This window comes from Salmo trutta, chromosome 38 (assembly GCF_901001165.1).
Source record: "Salmo trutta chromosome 38, fSalTru1.1, whole genome shotgun sequence".
NCBI lineage: Eukaryota > Metazoa > Chordata > Actinopteri > Salmoniformes > Salmonidae > Salmo > Salmo trutta.
The window spans coordinates 915,022-934,322 of NC_042994.1; the positions used below are offsets into that span (position 1 = coordinate 915,022).

Genomic DNA, 19,301 nt, shown 5'->3' on the forward strand with positions numbered 1-19,301 from the left:
AACAACTTCATCAATTTGAGAATAAGCTTGTCACATCACAAAACGTGGAAAAAGTCAAGGGGTCTGAATACTTTACGAATGCACTGTAAAATTTTACTGGAACTCAAGGTTGCCGACGTCAGAAATACAACATTTTTCAAATGAAAAATATATTAAAAAAATGTTAAGGTCCCATTCTTATTCATCATTGTTTCAAAGTCATAACTGACCCTAGATCAGAACTCCTACTCTAAGTTTGAATAGAGTAGTCCTGTGGCTCAGTTGGTACAGCATGATGCATTGGTTCCATTCCTGCTGGGACTTCCCATATGGAAAGTGTATTCAAACATGACTTTAATGACAGTGAATTTGGATAAAAGTGTTTACTAGATGGCATATATTATTATACACTATTATAAACTGGGTAGTTTGGTTCCTGGATGCTAATTGGCTGAAACAGCATTTCAGAAGTCTATACTGTATCAGACAATATACCATGGGTATGACGTAAAAATACTTGTTTACTGTTCTATTTATGTTGTTAACCAGTTTAAAATAAGCCGTGGAACAGTATGTTGGTCATATACCACAAGCACCAGAAGTGCCTTATTGCTATTATAAACTTAACTTCTTGGGGACCCCTTTGAGATAGGATCCCGTTAACGAGATTGTTTGACAAGATAGCATGGCGCGAAATTCAAAACAGCAAAAATCGAATAATTTCAATTTCTCAAACATACGACTATTTTACACCATTTTAAAGATACACTTCTCCTTAATGTAACCACATTGTCCAATTTCAAAAAGGCTTTACAGCGAAAGCAAAACATTCGATTATGTTAGGAGAGTACCCTGCCAAAAATAATCACACAGCCATTTTCCAAGTAAGGAGATATGTCACAAAAACTGAAAACACAGCTAAATGAAGCACTAACCTTTGACGATCTTCATCAGATGACACTCCTAGGACATCATGTTACACAATAAATGTATGTTTTGTTCGATAAAGTTCATATTTATATCCAAAAACAGCATTTTACATTGGCGCGTGATGTTCAGAAAATGTTTAGCCTCCAGAACTTCCGGTGAATGAGCACAAATATTACTGAAATACTCATCATAAACGTTGACAAAATACATGACAATTATTTTCAGAATTATAGATACAGTAGTCTTTTATGCAACCGCTGTGGCAGATTTTAAAATAACTTTTCGGCAAAAGCACATTTTTCAATATTCTGAGTACATAGCTCAGCCATCACGGCGAGCTATTCAGACACCCGCCAAGTTCGGGGCAACCTAAACTCAGAATTAGTATTAGAAATATTGTATTACCTTTGCTGATCTTCGTCAGAATGCACTCGCAGGACTGCTACTTCCACAAGAAATGTTGTTTTTGTTCAAAATAATACATATTTATGTCAAAATACCTCTGTTTTGTTCCTGCGTTCAGGTCTCTATCCAAATGCATAACGCGCAAGCGTAATTTGAGACGCAAAAAGTCAAAATGTTCCATTACCGTACTTAGAAGCATGTCAAACGCTGTTTAAAATCAATCTTTATGGTATTTTTAATGTAGAATTGCGATAATATTCCAACCGGACAATAGCGTATTCATTTCAGAAGAAAAATAAGGAAAGGCGCGCTCGCGTGACTGCGCATTTCCAATCCCTTTGTTGCCAGGCAGGCCACTCAGTAACTGAGCTCCTATTTTCTGCCCGGTTACTGGATACGGATGAAACAACTTTCGGAGGGCTTTTGACAGCCAATGGAAGCCTTAGGAAGTGCAACGTGACCCCTAAGTATTTTGTAGTTTCTCTAGGGATTCAAAAGTAGAACTACAATTCTCAGACCTTCCACTTCCTGGTTGAGATTTTCTCAGGTTTTTGCCTGCCATATGAGTTCTGTTTTATTCACAGACACCATTCAAACAGTTTCAGAAACTTCAGAGTGTTTCTTATCAAGATCTACTAATAATATGCATATTCTATTTTCTGGGCAAGAGTAGTAACCAGTTTAATTTGGGTACGTTTTTCATCGGCCGTGAAAATACTGCCCCCTAGCCCTAAGAGGTTTTAAGCAATAAGGCCCGAGGAGGTGTGGTATATGGCCAATATACTACGGCTAAGGGCTGTACTTATGCACAACGCAACGCGGAGTGCTTGCATGCAGCCCTTAGCCGTGGTATATTGGCCACATACCACAAACCCCGAGGTGCCTTATTTTAAACTGGTTACCAATGTACTTAGACCAGTAAATACAAATTTAAATATCCATGTATACGGTCTGGTATACCACGTCTTTCACCTAATCAGCATTCACGGCTCAAACCACCTGGTTTATAATGGTCAATATTCCACACCTCCACAGGCATTATATTACTTAGTTTAAATTTACAGGTCCAGATATACAAGGTTTTTGTCAAACGTGTTCTGTTCAAGTCTTCTTTCTGGGTTTGTTGTGTTCAGTTCTTCGTTCTGGGTTTGTTGTCTTCGGGTCTTCTTGGTTCTGGGTTTGTTGTGTTCGGGTCTTCTTGGTTCAGGGTTTGTTGACTGTACTGTAGAGAACAGAAGAGTCCTCCTCAGCTGCTTGTGCTGCTGAAGAGAGAGAAACAAAAATGAAACAAAAACAGCGTCCCAAATGGTGGCACCCAATAGGGCTCTGTCTAATTTAGTGCACTAAATAGGGAATAGGGTGCCATTTGGAACAGAAGAACAGTTCCTCAAAACCATCATCACATCACTCTCTCAGTATAGACATGTTATAGTAATTGTCCTAAGATGTCAATTTTTGGGTTGATAGTTTGGGTTCATAGTGGTCACTTACATGCAGACCGGACACATCGCATGCGCAAGCATCGCAAAATAAATGTAGAAATCCATGTTATTCAATTATTACACCCACACTGCTTGCGCGCAATGAGCGTCTGCGAAGCCAAGGGCTAAAATAGAACTCCTTTCTATTTCTGACGCAGATCGCGCTGAAAGTGCTGCCTCTCCCATCTCCTCATTGGTTTATAGAAGCAGGTACCCACGTGCCATCTCCTCATTGGTTATACCCACGTGGGTGATTGAAAGAGTGAACTGTTTTGCCGGTAGTCATGGCAATACTATCAAAGTTTAGATGCAGATCACCATATAAGTTCAAAGATGAAAAAGTCTGGAAGGAGGAGAGATGACTAGAAACGATTCGGTTGACCGTTTTATGTGTGGATTAATTGTCGGAGTAGAGGACCTTGTGCATTTCAGGTAAAATAACAACTCAATGTTTATATCCCATGACAAATTAACTAGCAACAGCAAGCTAGCTAGCTAAATTTCCATACATGTTTAATGCTTTTCGACCTGTCCCGAAATTATGTCACTGGTTCAGAGTTTGTTTTGATATTTTAACCTGCGTGTCGTGATCGTGTTTGGTGTAGGGGGACAAAATAAATGTATGCACGATAGCGCACGATGCCGCATGCGCGCAGCAGGTTTGGGTTCCGTGTAAGGGTCAACTGTTTTGCTTATTGATGACATCTCCTACAATTAACTGCAGCATGTGAATGACCTTAATGCAGAATATGCTCACCGGGTGGCAGCACTGGGAGGTTGAATTTCAGAGCAGCGTACTGGACATCCTCATCCTCTTTCTGGGGCTGAGGCACTTCCTGGTTTTTGGAGCGAGAGAAGTGGACGCTGGTGTAGTGAACATCATCCTGGTCGTCTGTGTCAGCTGTCTGTGCTGCAGTAGGGGTCATGGCCATGCCTGAGATGTTGTCATACACTGGACAAGAGTCTCCCTGATGGAGAGAGAGGACAGACAACATGAGGAGTGGACATGTTCCACAAAGCATACAAAAACATCACAGTCATCTTCTGATGGACTCACCTGTCCATCGTCTGCTGTGCCTTTTGTGTCAGAGGTGGTATTGGAGGCTTTCTTCCTGTTTTGTACATGAATGAATGAATGAATGAATGAATGAATGAATGAATGAATTAATTAATTAATTAATTAATTTATATTCTAAAGTGAAATAATAAACAACAAAAAAACTCACCTGAACCACATGAGTCCAGAGAGACAGAGGATGAGAACCAGAACAACCACTATGATTCCTACAGCTGCAGTCAGAACTGAGGTTTGTTTCCCTATAATAAAATATAGATGATATGAGTACATGGCATGTTCTAATGAACTGAATATTATTATAATAATAATATAGAATATAGAATATCAATGTAATACTTGTTAATACTTGGGGAGTTTATAAGCCAACCTGTAGTTATAAACAAAAGTGTAATAATCCTAAGTATAATTATTAAGATATTTCTTGGAAAGTAATTTTGTATTGAGGTATTGAAGATGTAACTTTACCTGCTACAATGATCATCAGAGCTGTAGAGTTATTAGATGCTATTGTATTCTCAGCCTCACAGTAATATTCTCCTCTGTCCTCAGAGATGATGTTAGTGATGCTGTAACTCTGTCCTGATGCTTTTGGTGAGGCTACGTTCTTCTTGTACCAGGTGTATTTGTACACAGGTGGGTTGGCATCACTGCTGCAGGTCAGAGTCACTGAACTGCCCTCCACTATTTCACCAGAGGGACTGACACTGAGGTATTCTTTGGGCCGTCTGGTGGACAATATGTGACACATTGCTCATACATAGTGCTTTACATGAGGAGCATCATGGAACTTGGACTTATGATTGAAATAAATAAATAATTACTTTAAATATGTGTGATTCTCTGATCAAAAGAAGAGAAGGTTAGGTGTATTTACACTGAATGTCCACAGACACAGAAGAAGAGTTGAGACTCCCATATATACTCTCAGCCTCACAGTAGTATTCTCCACTGTCCTCAGAGCTGATGTTGGTGATGAGGAAGGTGTTTTCAGATCCTGTCAGTGAAGATCCATTCTTCTTGTACCAGGTGTATTTGTCCACAGGTGGGTTGGCATCACTGCTGCAGGTCAGAGTCACTGAACTGCCCTCCAATATTTCACCAGAGGGACTGACTGACACTGAGGTGTTCTTTGGAGCATCTAGTAAAGCAGAATTTTTAGGGTTAGGACTGTTGTATACTACATCAAATGACGTCATGTCAAAAATAAATTATATCTAAAGTCAGAAGACAATCTAAAACTATCACTTACAAAAAACATGAACAAGAATACATTTGGAGATACTTTAGGACTTGAGTGTCTACTAAACTATTCTTCAAGTGTTTGAGGTACTGAACATTCTAACTATAGACATGCATACATCTATGACATTGAGTGTAATTTCTATGTAATGATGAAAACTGATAGATAAAGCAGTAATACCCTTCTCATTGATATTAAATGATTGATACTTTCTAAGTGGAATAGTAGTTTAATTCATACTCACACACTGCAGGAGAGTGGAGAGTCTCATGACCTTCAACAGAACAGGAGTAACTATCTGCAGAAGGACCCAACACTACTAGTGTATTACTAGAGTATTGTTGGGAAGTGGGCTCATCGAGACGTTTTCCGTTCTTGTACCAGATGTAGGTGGGGTTGTCAGTCAGAGTACAGGTGGTGATACAGGTCAGTGTCTTCTGTCCCTCTGCAGCAGGAGTCACCTTCACCAGCAGACCTGAAACAATATTTATAAAACCACATACACCTCTGTTAACAGGATAGTTAATTTATTTTCTCCTGTAATTCATTATGATATACTATTGTAAAATACAGTGTAGTATTACCTGTGACAGTCAGAGTTGTTCCTGGGAAACTATGACCCCATTCAAAGTTGTATGTTTTAAAAGTGAAGCGATACTCAGCTGAGTCCTCCTCTCTCAGATCTGTGATTCTCAGGGTGAAGGGACCTCTGTATGTTCCAATGTACTTCACACGACCTGTATATCCTGGGTCTCTGGTTAGGTCTTCAGGGGTTGACTTATCACTTCTAAACCAGAATGTTGATGTGGTGGAATAATAACCAACATAAGTACAGGATATGTCCACTGTTGACCCCTTCAAGGCACAGATTCTCCTCTTGGTGTAAGTCACTCTGTTGCAGCTCTGACCCTGAACACCTGAAACACAGTGACATAACAAGAGGTCAACTGGATTGCATTCTCAGTTATTTCTAGAAACGCTAAATGTCGTAGTTCTAATATTACATAGTGAAACCAACACAGTTAAATAGTTACAGTTGTACAATGATGTATTAGGGACAGATTGAAATTTACTGGGGGAGAGTTGTCAAACTATTTATTCTGCTTTGAGGAGGGTTGTGTGGTTTTTTGGTGTGCACGGGAGAGGGTAGTGCAATTTTTCCCTGGTTTACATTGACTCTTCTATTCGTATTTTCCCTGTAAACAATGGCTTGACTTACTTTTGATATTATCCTAATAAAGTTTATAACCATTTGTGATGGTTTGGTGTTGTGTGGCTGTTATTAAGTTTCAGCTACTGAAGGCCTATGACTTGAATGCAGTGCTCCCCGGCGCTCCTACTGACTCCGAAAGTTGAACTTGAGGTGAGTAAGACTGTTTCTGGCCTACCAGATTTACTCCTATAATCTAACAATAAAATGCTTATCTTTATACAATTTGTTACAGGCTGTTTCTAAGGATATGTGAATGTGGCTCATAGGCCAACATCCATAAAATGTCCGGTAAATTGAAATCTTCCTTGTCATGTAGTCTGGCACCAAAAACTGGCAATGACAGACCCAGCAGACTCGGACCAGCTCCACAACACTGTCTCTATGCATGGAGCCACCATTGGAAGACATTACGAGCTACTCCAGAACCTTATGGAAGGACTCCATACACTGGTGGGAAGCCATGACCAGGGTTTCAAAACATTACTGGAGCAATTCCGTGGACTATCTATCAAGCAGCATGCCACAACGGAGACCTCCCGGACGCACAGTAATCCCCCTCCAAGTGATGATTTTGTACAGCCTACTCCGGCTTCCCGAGAACACCGCTTACTTCCTCCGGAGCGCTATGCTGGGGATCCTGGAACCAGCCGGGCGTGTCTTTCCCAGTGCTCCCTCATCTTTGACCTGCAGCCGTCTTCGTTCCCTTCGGATTGTTCGAAAATAGCGTATCTGATAACGCTAATGTCTGGAAGGGTGCTCACCTGACTAACGGCGGTTTGGGAGCAACAATCCGTCATTTGCCTTCGTCTGGAGGATTTCATTGCAGAGGTGAGGAAGGTGTTCGATTCTCCAGTGTCCGGGAGAGAGGCGGCCGAAAGCTACTTCGATTACATCAAGACCCCGTAGTGTGGCAGACTACACAGTAGACTTTCGCACGTTAGCCACCGAGAGTGCCTGAAACCCGGAGTCTCTGTTCGTTACCTTTCTTCATGTATTATCGGAGGAGGTTAAAGACGAGCTCTCAGCTCGGGAGTTACCCCTAGACCTCGGCTCCCTCATAGCTTTAACCATAAGGATTGATGGGCGTCTACGGGAACGCAGGAGGGAGAGGTGGTCTGTTCTCGGCTCCACTTGTTTATCCACGGCTGCTCATTCATCCACGCTGCCCGACGCCTGCATTAAGCAGGCTTAACTCCAACAGTTGCCTGCACTGTGGTGCTACAGGGCTTTACAAATCCAACTGTCCAGTAAAATACCAGACTCATCGGTTCGGTACGAGTACAATGGTGGGCCATGCTGGGAGGTTTTCGACTCCTTTTACTCCTATCCCTTTCCATGTTATCCTGCTCTGGGGTGACAGGTCTAAATCTCTCCGGGCGCTCATTGACTCTGGGGCTGATGAGAGCTTCATGGACGCCACTCTGGTATCTGAGCTGGGTATCTCCACATAACTCCTTTCTGTTCCCTATTTAACCAGTGCACTGGACGGACGCTCCATTGGCAGGGTCACTCACAGTACGGTTCCTATTAACCTGTGTGTGTTGGGCAATCACAGTGAGTCCATAAGGTTTCTTGTTATTGAATCTCCCCATGTTCCTATTGTTTTGGGATTTGTATGGCTCCAGAGGCACAACTGGACCACTGGTTCTATCCTGGTCTGGAGCCCGTTCTGAGACTGACATTGCCTTAACTTCTTTGGGATAGGGGGCAGTATTTTCACGGCCGGATAAAAAACGTACCCGATTTAATCTGGTTACTACTCCTGCCCAGAAACGAGAATATGCATATAATTAGTAGATTCGGATAGAAAACACTCTAAAGTTTCTAAAACTGTTTGAATGGTGTCTGTGAGTATAACAGAACTCATATAGCAGGCAAAAACCTGAGAAGATTCCATACAGGAAGTGCCCTGTCTGACAATTTGTTGTCCTTCTGTTGCATCTCTATCAACATTACAGCATCTCTGCTGTAACGTGACACTTTCTAACTCTTCCATTGGCTCTCAGAAGGTGCCAGAAAGTGGAATGGGGTGTCTGCAGTCTCTGGGCGAAGAACAGCAGGAGAATTTGTGAGTGGTCAGCCTGGGGACAGTGACACTGGAGATGCGCGTCCACAAGGCTACTAAATTTTTTTCTTTCAGCCTTTGAATGAATACAACGTCACCCGGTTGGAATATTATCGCTATTTTACGAGAAAAATAGCATAAAAATTGATTTTAAACAGCGTTTGACATGCTTCTAAGTACGGTAATGGAATATTTTGAATTTTTTGTCACGAAATGCGCTCGCGCATAACCCTTCAGATAGTGACCTGAACGCACGAACAAAACAGAGCTATTTGAATATAAGTATGGATTATTTGGAACCAAAACAACATTTGTTGTTGAAGTAGAAGTCCTGGGAGTGCATTCTGACGAAGAACAGCAAAGGTAATCCACATTTTCTTATAGTAATTCTGCGTTTAGTGAGCACCAAACTTGGTGGGTGTCAAAATAGCTAGCCTCTGATGGCCGAGCTATCTACTCAGAATATTGCAAAATGTGCTTTCGCCGAAAAGCTATTTTAAAATCTGACATAGCGATTGCATAAAGGAGTTCTGTATCTATAATTCTTAAAATAATTGTTATGTATTTTGTGAACGTATATCATGAGTAATTATTAAATTCACCGGAAGTTTTCGATGGGTATGCTAGTTCTGAACATCACATGCTAATGTAAAAAGCTGATTTTTGATATAAATATGAACTTGATTGAACAAAACATGCATGTATTGTATAACATAATGTCCTAGGAGTGTCATCTGATGAAGATCATCAAAGGTTAGTGCTGCATTTAGCTGTGGTTTGGGTTTATGTGACATATATGCTTGCTTGGAAAATGGCTGTGTGATTATTTGTGTCTATGTACTCTCCTGACATAATCTAATGTTTTGCTTTCGCTGTAAAGCCTTTTTGAAATCGGACAATGTGGTTAGATTAACGAGAGTCTTGTCTTTAAAATGGTGTAAAATAGTCATATGTTTGAAAAATTGAAATTATTGCATTTTTGAGGTTTTGTTTTTCGCGCCACATTCTTCCATTGGATATTTGGCGAGACGTTCCGCTCGCCAAATATCCACATTTAATATCCACATTTAACCCAACCCCTATGATTCAGAGAGGTGCGGAGGGCTGCCTTAATTGACATACATGTCTTCGGCGGCTGTCTACGCTGGACCTGCCCCTCCGGGTGGAGTCTCGTAAACTTTCCCCCGTTTCATTGGTCCTTTCCCCATCTCTAAAGTCCTTAGCCTCTCTGCTGTTTGTCTTCTGTTGCTCCGTACCCACTATATGCATCCCACTTTTCATGTGTCCGAGATGAAGCCTTTGTCTCACAGCCCTTTGTCTCCTGTTTCCAGGCCCACCCCCTCTCCCCATCTCATCGACCGCCATCCGGAGTACATGGTGAGACGCCTCCTGAGTGTTCGACCTCGGGGCAGGGGTTTCCAGTACCTGGTTAACTGGGAGGGTTATGGTCCGGAGGAGAGGTGCTGGGTTCCCGCTAAGGACATCCTGGACCTGGCCCTCATCACCAACTTTCACCGCCGGCACCCCGGTCAACCAGGTATGCGCCCAGGTAGGGCACCAGGTGGTGTCCCTAGAGGGGTGGGGGTACTGTCACACTCTGATCTGTTTCACCTGTCTTCGTGCTTGTCTCCACGTTCTCCAAGTGTCACCCATCTTCCCCATTATCCAATGTGCATTTATACCTGTGTTCTCTGTTTGTCTGTTGCCAGTTCATCTAGTCTTGTCAAGCCTACCAGCGTGTTGTTCGGTACGCCTGTTTATCCTAGTCCCTGTTTTCTAGTCCTCCCGGTTGCAACCTGTTCTGCCTGCCATGACACTGAGCCCACCTGCCATACCATTCAGTCTGCCATGACCTCGAGCCTGCCTGCCGCCCTGTACCTTTTTTTGACCTGGTTTATGAACTTCTGCCAGAACTCAACCTGACTCTTGCCTGCCCCTTGTCTATTAATACATATTAGAGACTCAAACCATCTGTCTCCTGTGTCTGCATCTGGGTCTCATCCTGTGTCGTTATACTCTGTAATGTGTCTCTATCTATGTATTCTGAACAACAATATAAACCCAACAAGTAAGGTGTTGGTCCCATGTTTCATAAGCTGAAATAAAAGATCCCAGACATTTTCCATTACCACAAACATCTTTTTTTCTCAAATTGTGTACACAAATTTGTTTACATCCCTGTTAGTGAGCATTTCACTTTAGCCAAGATAATCCATCCACCTGACAGGTGTGGCATATGAAGAAGCTGATTAAACAGCATGATCATTATACAGGTGCACCTTGTGCTAGGGACAATAAAAGGCCACTCTAAAATTTGCATTTTTGTAACACAACACACTGCCACAGATGTCTCAAGTTTTGAAGGAGCGTGCAATTGGAATGCTGACTGCAGGAATGTCCACCAGATCTGTGCCAGAAAATGTAATTTTCATTTCTCTGCCAATGTCGTTTAAGAGAATTTGGAAGTATGTCCAACCGGCCTCGGAACTGCAGAACACTTGTAACCACGCCAGCCTAGGACCTCCACATCCGGCTTCTTCACCTGCGGCATCATCTGAGAACAGCCACCTGGACAGCTGATGAAACTGAGGAGTATTTCTGTCTGAAATAAAGACCTTTTGTTAGGAAAACCTCAGTCTGACTGGCTGGGTCTGGCTCCCCAGTAGGTTGGCCTGGCTCCAAAGTGCTTGGGCCTATGCCCTACAAAGCCCACCCATGGCTGTGACCCTGCCCAGTCATGTGAAATCCATAGATTAGGGCCTAATTAATTTATTTAAATTGACTGATTTCCTTATATGAACTGTAACTCAGTAAAATTGTTGAAATTGTTGCATGTTGTATTTATATTTTTGTTCAGTATAATTGTATATGTATTTATGTAAAAAATATGGACCACAATGGAAATAATTCCCCGACTTTATTGTGCAATCCTGATCACTTAAAAAAAATATATATTTTTTTTACTGCCAAATAAAATCAATCAATCAATCCAAACTGTGCAGCGGTAAATCGATGAATGGAAAGAGACATCTGTTACAAAGCAAGTCAAAGTTGAATGACATTAGGAGATTGTCAAGTCAAGCCTTCGATACTGGGTAAGCCTACAAGGTAGGGAGAGATGTATTTTTCTGTTTGTCGAGACTGACATAGTCTATTTATTGTGGTTTTGAAAACGCAAAGCATGAAATTGAAGTGACCGAAGTCGTAATGCTTTTTTATTGGTTGTGTGGTGCATTGGCAAAGAAACCGGTTGGTGGAAAATTTGTTGCATATATTTTGTATATGATCGTAGTGTAATGGAACAGGCAGGCAGGGCGAGCTTGTTTGTGATGGTCGCGAACACTCAAACTTCTGGCCAGTAGCCCTGCGTGGCATCGATCATGCCACAAAAGCATGCCGAAATGGTCAATTCGATATTCACGTTTATAAATACACGGTCGCTACAGTTATTGTAATTTGTGGTCGTAAACATTCTTTCGAGTTAAGTCTATGAGGGAGGAGGGTATTCAATTTATTTTACAGTACAAGGGGAGGGTCATGTGAAAATATTTGAAACTTTGGGGACCAACTACCCCCCCCCCCCCCCCCCACCGATCTGTCCCTTAATCACCAATATCCAATGGTGGCGCGAAATACAAATACCTCAAAAATGCTATAACTTCAATTTCTCAAACATATGACTATTTTACACCATTTTAAGGACAAGACTCTCGTTAATCTAACCACATTGTCCGATTTCAAAAAGGCTTTACAGCGAAAGCAAAACATTAGATTATGTCAGGAGAGTATCCTGCCAAAAATAATCACACAGCCATTTTCAAAGCAAGCATATATGTCACAAAAACGAAAACCACAGCTAAATGCAGCACTAACCTTTGATGATTTTCATCAGATGACACTCCTAGGACATTATGTTATACGATACATGCATGTTTTGTTCAATCAAGTTCATATTTATATCAAAAACCAGCTTTTTACATTAGAATGTGATGTTCAGAACTAGCATACCCACCGCAAACTTCCGATGAATTTACAAAATTACTCATGATAAACGTTCACAAAATACATAACAATTATTTTAAGAATTATAGATACAGAACTCCTTTATGCAATCGCGGTGTCAGATTTTAAAATAGCTTTTCGGCGAAAGCACATTTTGCAATATTCTGAGTACATAGCCCGGCCATCACGGCTAGCTATTTTGACACCCACCAAGTTTGGGACAACCTAAACTCAGAAATACTATTAGAAAAATTGGATTACCTTTGCTGTTCTTCGTCACAATGCACTCCCAGGACTTCTACTTCAACAACAAATGCTGTTTTGGTTCCAAATAATCCATAGTTATATTCAAATAGCTCCGTTTTGTTCGTGCGTTCAGGTCACTATCCGAAGGGTGACGCGCGAGCGCATTTCATGACAAAAAATGTCTAAATATTCCATTACCGTACTTCGAAGCATGTCAAACGCTGTTTAAAATCAATTGTTATGCTATTTTTCTCGTAAAATAGCGATAATATTCCAACCGGCGACGTTGTATTCATTCAAAGGCTGAAAGAAAGAAATGTAGTAGTCTCATGACCGCGCATCTCCAGTATCACTGTCCCCAGGCTGACCACTCACAAATTCTCCTGCTGTTCTTCGCCCAGAGACAGCAGACACCCCATTCCACTTTCTGGCGCCTTCTGAGAGCCAATGGGAGCCTTAGGAAATGTCACGTTACAGCAGAGATGCTGTATTTTCAATAGAGATGCAACAGAAGGACAACAAATTGTCAGACAGGGCACTTCCTGTATGGAATCTTCTCAGGTTTTGGCCTGCCGTATGAGTTCTGTTTTACTCACAGACACCATTCAAACAGTTTTGGAAACTTTAGAGTGTTTTCTATCCAAATCTACTAATTATATGCATATTCTAGTTTCTGGGCAGGAGTAGTAACCAGATTAAATCGGGTATCTTTTTTATCCGGCTGTGAAAATACTGCCCCCTATCCCAAGCAGGTTAAATAAACACTCACAAACTGCAGGAGAGTGGAGATCCTCATGGCCTTTTACAGCACAAGAGTAGCTGTCTTTACTGTTACTGGACACTGCGTCTTTGTACTGGGTGGAGTTGCTTTCCTCTAGATGTTGTCCGTTCTTGTACCAGATATAGATGGGGTTGGGGTTACTCAGAGTACAGGTGGTGCTACAGGACAGTGTCTTCGACTGTGAACTCCATTTAGGAGTCACCTCCACCTGAGAACCTGAATTAAAGGAGAGCGAAAAAAGCGTATACGGTTCAAAATTGGTGTGAGTTAATTATTAACATCATGACTCTTCAAAACTGTATAATGTGGTATTCAGTGTTACCTGTGACAGTCAGAGTTGTTCCATGGAAGCTGTACCCCCATCTTGCCTCAGCAGTTGTAAATCTGAACTTGTACTCAGTTGAGTCACTCTCTCTCAGGTCTGTGATTCTCAGGGTGGAGTCCTTTTCTGTTTGTCGATGGTATTCCACACGACTTGCATACTCTGGGTCCTGGCTCAGGTCTTTAGGTACACCAGACTCCCATTTGTTGAACCAGGATACTTCTGTGACGTTATGCCAACTGGGATGTGTGTAAAAGCATGATATGTCCACTGTTGACCCTTTCAAAGCACAGATACTCTGATGGGTGTAAGTCACATTCATACAGCTCTCACCCCAAACACCTGAAACAAAATGAAGCTGATCAATTCCTGAAACGATAATGAGAATAGTTTCAAGTGTTTCAGATGTATTGGACAGGTTCATTTTGAATTTTTAAATAATATTGACATACATGTACATACATCTATAAAACTGTTTATCATTCCAATGTATATTGTTAAGAATATTGATAGAGAAAGTAATACTGTTCTTATCGGTTCTAAATAATACCACATAAAATACTAGTTTTATTCATACTAACACACTGCAGGAGAGTGGTGATCCTCATGGCCTTCTACAGCACAGGAGTAACTGTCTGAATAATAACTATTGACAGAGTACTTCTGGGAAGTGGGCTCATCTAGACGTTGTCCGTTCTTGTACCAGATGTAGGTGGGGTTACCAGTAAGAGTACAGGTGGTGCTACAGGTCAGTGTCTTCTGTCCCTCTGCAGCAGGAGTCACCTTCACCTGCAGACCTGAAACAATATGTATAAAACCACATACACCTCTGTGTTAACAGGATGGTTCATTTATTTTCTCCTGTAATTCAATATGATTTACAGTTGTATCATACAGTGTAGTATTACCTGTGACAGACAGAGTTGTTCCTGGGAAACTATGACCCCATTCAAAGTTTTGAGTTTTAAAAGCGAAGCGATACTCAGCTGAGTCCTCCTCTCTCAGATCTGTGATTCTCAGGGAGGAGGGACCTTCATATGTTTCACTCTCTCTTCCAGCGTACTCCACACGACCTGCATACCCTGGGTCTCTGGTTAGGTCCTCAGGTGTCAACTTATTAGTCCAACTAGCACTCTGTTTAGGACTAAACCAAAGTGATGATTTGACTCTATTATAACCAACATAAGTACAGGATATGGCCACTGTTGACCCCTTCAAGACACAGATTCTCCTCTTGGTGTAAGTGACTCTGTTGCAGCTCTGACCCTGAACACCTGAAACACAGTGACATAACAAGAGGACAACTGGATTGTATTCTCAGTTCTTTCTAGAAATGCTACAAGTTCTCAAATGACAAAATTAAACCAACACACAGTATAATGTATTAAATTCACACTCACACACTGCAGGAGAGTGGAGATCCTCCTGGCCTTTTACAGCACAGGAATAACCATCAATGTAGTTGCTGGAGACTGAGCTTTTGTACTGGGGGGAGGTGCTCTCATCTAGATGTTGTCCGTTCTTGTACCAGATGTAGGTGGGGTTGTCAGTCAGAGTACAGGTGGTGATACAGGTTAGTGTCTTATCCTGATGTCCACCAGTCACCTTCACCTGAAGACCTGGAGAAAAAACAATATCACTGTAAATCCCTTTATCACTGACTTATCACTCTAATACAAAGATGGAAGAAATACTATGTTATACAGACTACTATACATACACACCACAACAATTGTCCAGAACTAATTGGAATTCAAAAGAAAAGCTAATTTTTACTGTACCTGTGACAGACAGAGTGACTCCAGGACTTCCAGTATATGTCCCTCCTTCCTGATCTGTTAATAATCTGAACTTGTACGTAGCTGAGTCTTTCTCTCTCAGGTCTGTGATTGTCAGGGTGTGACCATTCTTCTTATCCCCATGATACTCCACATGACCTGCATTCTCTGGGTCCTGACCTATATCTTCAGTTTCTACACCAGTCTCCATTTTAGTGAACCAGAGGGTTGTTGTGACTGTACCACTGGGATATGTGTAAGAGCAGGTCAGGTCAACTGTTGACCCCCTCAAGGCACAGATACTCTGAGGGGTGTATGTCACACTCCAGCCATCCTGACCCATTACAACTGAAACCCACAGTCACACAACACAAGGGTATCACAATTAAGCCAAAATGGCTCACAAAAGCAGAAGTTTGTGTCCACATTTTGTTGCCATAGGTTGCTGAGTTGAGTGTGAATGGAAACCACAGATAAGCATCTCTCAATGAGGAGTGAAAGACAACTATATAAAGTGAAGTAGATACGCCAAACAGAACAGCAGAATAACATTATGACTCTTAACCTTTTAGACATGTTTGTAAATTGAAACACAGGGCAACTAAAACAGTTGTGAAAGGGGCCATACCTGCCACAGACCAGAAAAAGACCACCAACATACTTCCTGCTTGTCTCAAAGCCATTGTTGCATCTCCCACCCTGCAGTCTTAGAAACATAAACAACAACTCACTAGCTGGTGAAATACAACATACATCATCATCATCAACAACAATCACTTCCTGAACAGATCTGTAGATCTGCTGTACTGTTAACACATTTTTCCACCTTGAATGTTCTGAAGCTGCTCTATGGTCCTTCAAGCTGTACAGCAGCCTAAAGACTGACCACCAGGTTCAATGATATCTCCTATACCCAAGCTGTGAGGATAAACAGCAAGTGACTCACACACCGACATACGCACTCACGAACACACACACATACATACACACACACACACACACACTACAGCGTTACACTGAGCATGTCGTGTTCCACCTGGTTAATCATGTCATCCCGATGTAACTCTATTTCCTGATTTGCATTGTTGGTTAAGGGCTTGTAAGTAAGCATTTCACAGTAAGGTCTACACCTGTTGTATTTGGCGCATGTGACAAATAACATTTGATTTGATTAGATCAGCACTCCTACACTGACACTTATTGAATACTGGCCCTGATGTAACAACCAAAACACAGCTCAAAACATAACAAGAAGTAAAGGATACATTACCCTCAAGTCTATGACTTATGACTAAATACAAATAACTAAAAACAATATTTCAAGATTTTGTCAAGAGTACTAACAGAGTGAAGTGAAGGGGAGAGGTCTGTACTGTAAGTCAACTTACTAACAGTGCATGGGAGTACTGTGGTTCATACATATTTAAAGTAGTCAGGGCACAGGTAGGTGATGCAGAACTATCCTTCCTCCTTAAGACATTAACATGTATAATGACCAGACCAGCACATCAGAAAGGGGAGGTTAGTGTATAAGAGTGGGTCATACACTTCCAAATGATAGACCTTACACTTCTTTAAATACAGAACCATGTAAACCATTTGTTCACTATTCTATTTGGAATATTTATAATAACTTAGAGGGGCAAGGCAACACATTCTGAGTTCTATATGTAACAAGTCAAAGTTTAATTTACATGTGGTCAGTTCCATGATATCATTCATTCTATTCTACTAATCAATTCAATGTACACTCCTCCTCACCTACAAAAGTGTCCAGTGTTCTAGACCTCTCCCTACTGGCATCTCAATATTACGGCACCATCTTAATAATAATTTCCTTAATAATGTTTGGCTAAAAACAACATAACAAACTGGAAACAAATCACAAAAAATGGTGAAACACAAGACTGGCTAGCCTATCTGTAAATAGCCCATCCAACTACCTCATCCCCACACTGTTATCTATTTTTGCTCCTTTGCACCCCAGTATCTCTACTTGTACACTCATCTTCTGCACATCTATAAATCCAGTGTTTAATTGCTGTATTGTAATTATTTCGCCACTGTGGCAGATTTATTGCCTTACCTTCATTATCCTACCTCATTTGCAAACAGTGTATATAGACTTTTTCTACTGTATTATTAACTGTATGTTTGTTTATTCCATGTGTAACTCTGTGTTGTTGTTTGTGTTGCATTGCTTTGCTTTATCTTGGCCAGGTCGCAGTTGTAAATGAGAACTTGTTCTCAACTAGCCTACCTGGTTAAATAAAGGTGAAATAAAAAATACATTAAAAAATTGACAAAGTCACATTTAAGGATAAAAACACTGATGTCTGCAGTAGTATAACTTGCCACTATCATATGTGATGTATGTGGCAGGGACTCTAGACAATCACGGATTATAAATGGAAAACCAGCCACATCGCGGACACCGACGTCTTGCTACCTGAGAAGCTAAACACCTTCTTCGCCAGCTTTGAGGATATCTTAGTGTCGCCGACACGGGCTGCTCCCAAAGACTATGAGCTCTCATTATACGTGGCCGACGTGAGTAAGAGATTTAAGAATTTTAACCCTCACAAGGCTGCTGGCCCAGACGGTATCCCTAGCCGGGTCCTCAGAGCATGCACAGTTCAGCTGGCTTTACGGACGTATTCAATCTATCCCTATCCCAGTCTGCTGCCTCAACTTGCTTCAAGATGTCCATCATTGTTCTTGTACCCAAGAAAGCGAAGGTAACTGAACTAAATGACTATCGCCCCATAGCACTCACTTCTGTCATCATTAAGTACTTTGAGAGGCTAGTTAAGGATCACATCACCTCAAACTTACCTGACACCCTGGACTCACTGCAATTCACATACCGCCCCAATAGCCATCGCATTGCACACTGCCCTATACCATCTGGACAAGAGGAATAACTCTGTAAGAATGCTGTTCATTGACTACAGCTCAGCCTTCAATGCCATAGTACCCTCCAAGCTCATCGTTAAGCTCGGGGCCCTGGATCTGAACCCCGCCCTGTTCCACTAGGTCCTGAACATCCTGATGGGCCACCCCCAGGTGGTGAAGGTAGGAAACAACACCTCTACTATGCTGATCCTCAACACAGGGGCCCCACAATGATGCTTGCTCAGCCCCCTGCTGTGCTCCCTGTTCACCCATGACTGTGTGGCCATGCACGCCTCCAACTCAATCAACAAGTTTGCAGATGACACAACAGCCTACAGGGAAGAGGTGAGGGCCCTGGCGGAGTGGTGCTAGGAAAATAATCTCTCCCTCAATGTCAACAAAATGAAGGAGCTGAACGTGGACTTCAGGATACAGCAGAGGGAGCACACCCCAAACCATATTGATGGGGCTGCAGTTGAGAAGGTGAAATCCTTCAAATTCCTCGGTGTACACATCACTGACAATCTGAAATGGTCCACCCACACAGACAGTGTTGTGAAGAAGGCGCACCAGGTCCTCTTTAACCTCAGGAGGCTGAAGAAATGTGGCTTGTCCCCTAAGACCCTCACACACTTTTACAGATGCACCATTGAGAGCATCCTGTTGGGCTGTCATCACCGCCTGGTATGGCAACTGTACCATCCGCAACTGCAGGTCTCTACAGAGGGTGGTGCGATCAGCCCAACGCATCACCGGGAGCACACTGAATGCCCTTCAGGACATCTACACCACCCAGTGTCACAGGAAGAAAAATATAATCAAAGACCTCAGCCACTCGAGCAACGGCCTGTTCACCCCACTATCATCTAGAAGGCGAGGTCATTAC

General features: G+C 42.0%; 1 protein-coding gene across 2 annotated transcripts in view; it reads right to left on the bottom strand.

Moving 5' to 3' along the window:
- Positions 1-19,301, bottom strand: part of LOC115178712 (uncharacterized) — a 361,651-nt gene that overhangs the window by 325,954 nt on the left and 16,396 nt on the right. The window contains exons 1-6 of one of the 2 annotated variants that reach the window (XM_029739988.1): positions 16,865-16,883; positions 16,149-16,226; positions 15,524-15,868; positions 15,143-15,361; positions 14,651-15,016; positions 14,324-14,539 (exon numbers count right to left, since the gene is read on the bottom strand). In XM_029739988.1, the coding sequence (XP_029595848.1) occupies positions 14,324-14,539; positions 14,651-15,016; positions 15,143-15,361; positions 15,524-15,868; positions 16,149-16,203 (1,201 nt within the window). In that variant the 5' untranslated portion in view covers positions 16,204-16,226; positions 16,865-16,883. Of the gene's footprint in view, positions 1-14,323; positions 14,540-14,650; positions 15,017-15,142; positions 15,362-15,523; positions 15,869-16,148; positions 16,227-16,864; positions 16,884-19,301 lie in introns of those variants that run through there. The other variant, XM_029739987.1, reaches the window with a different exon arrangement.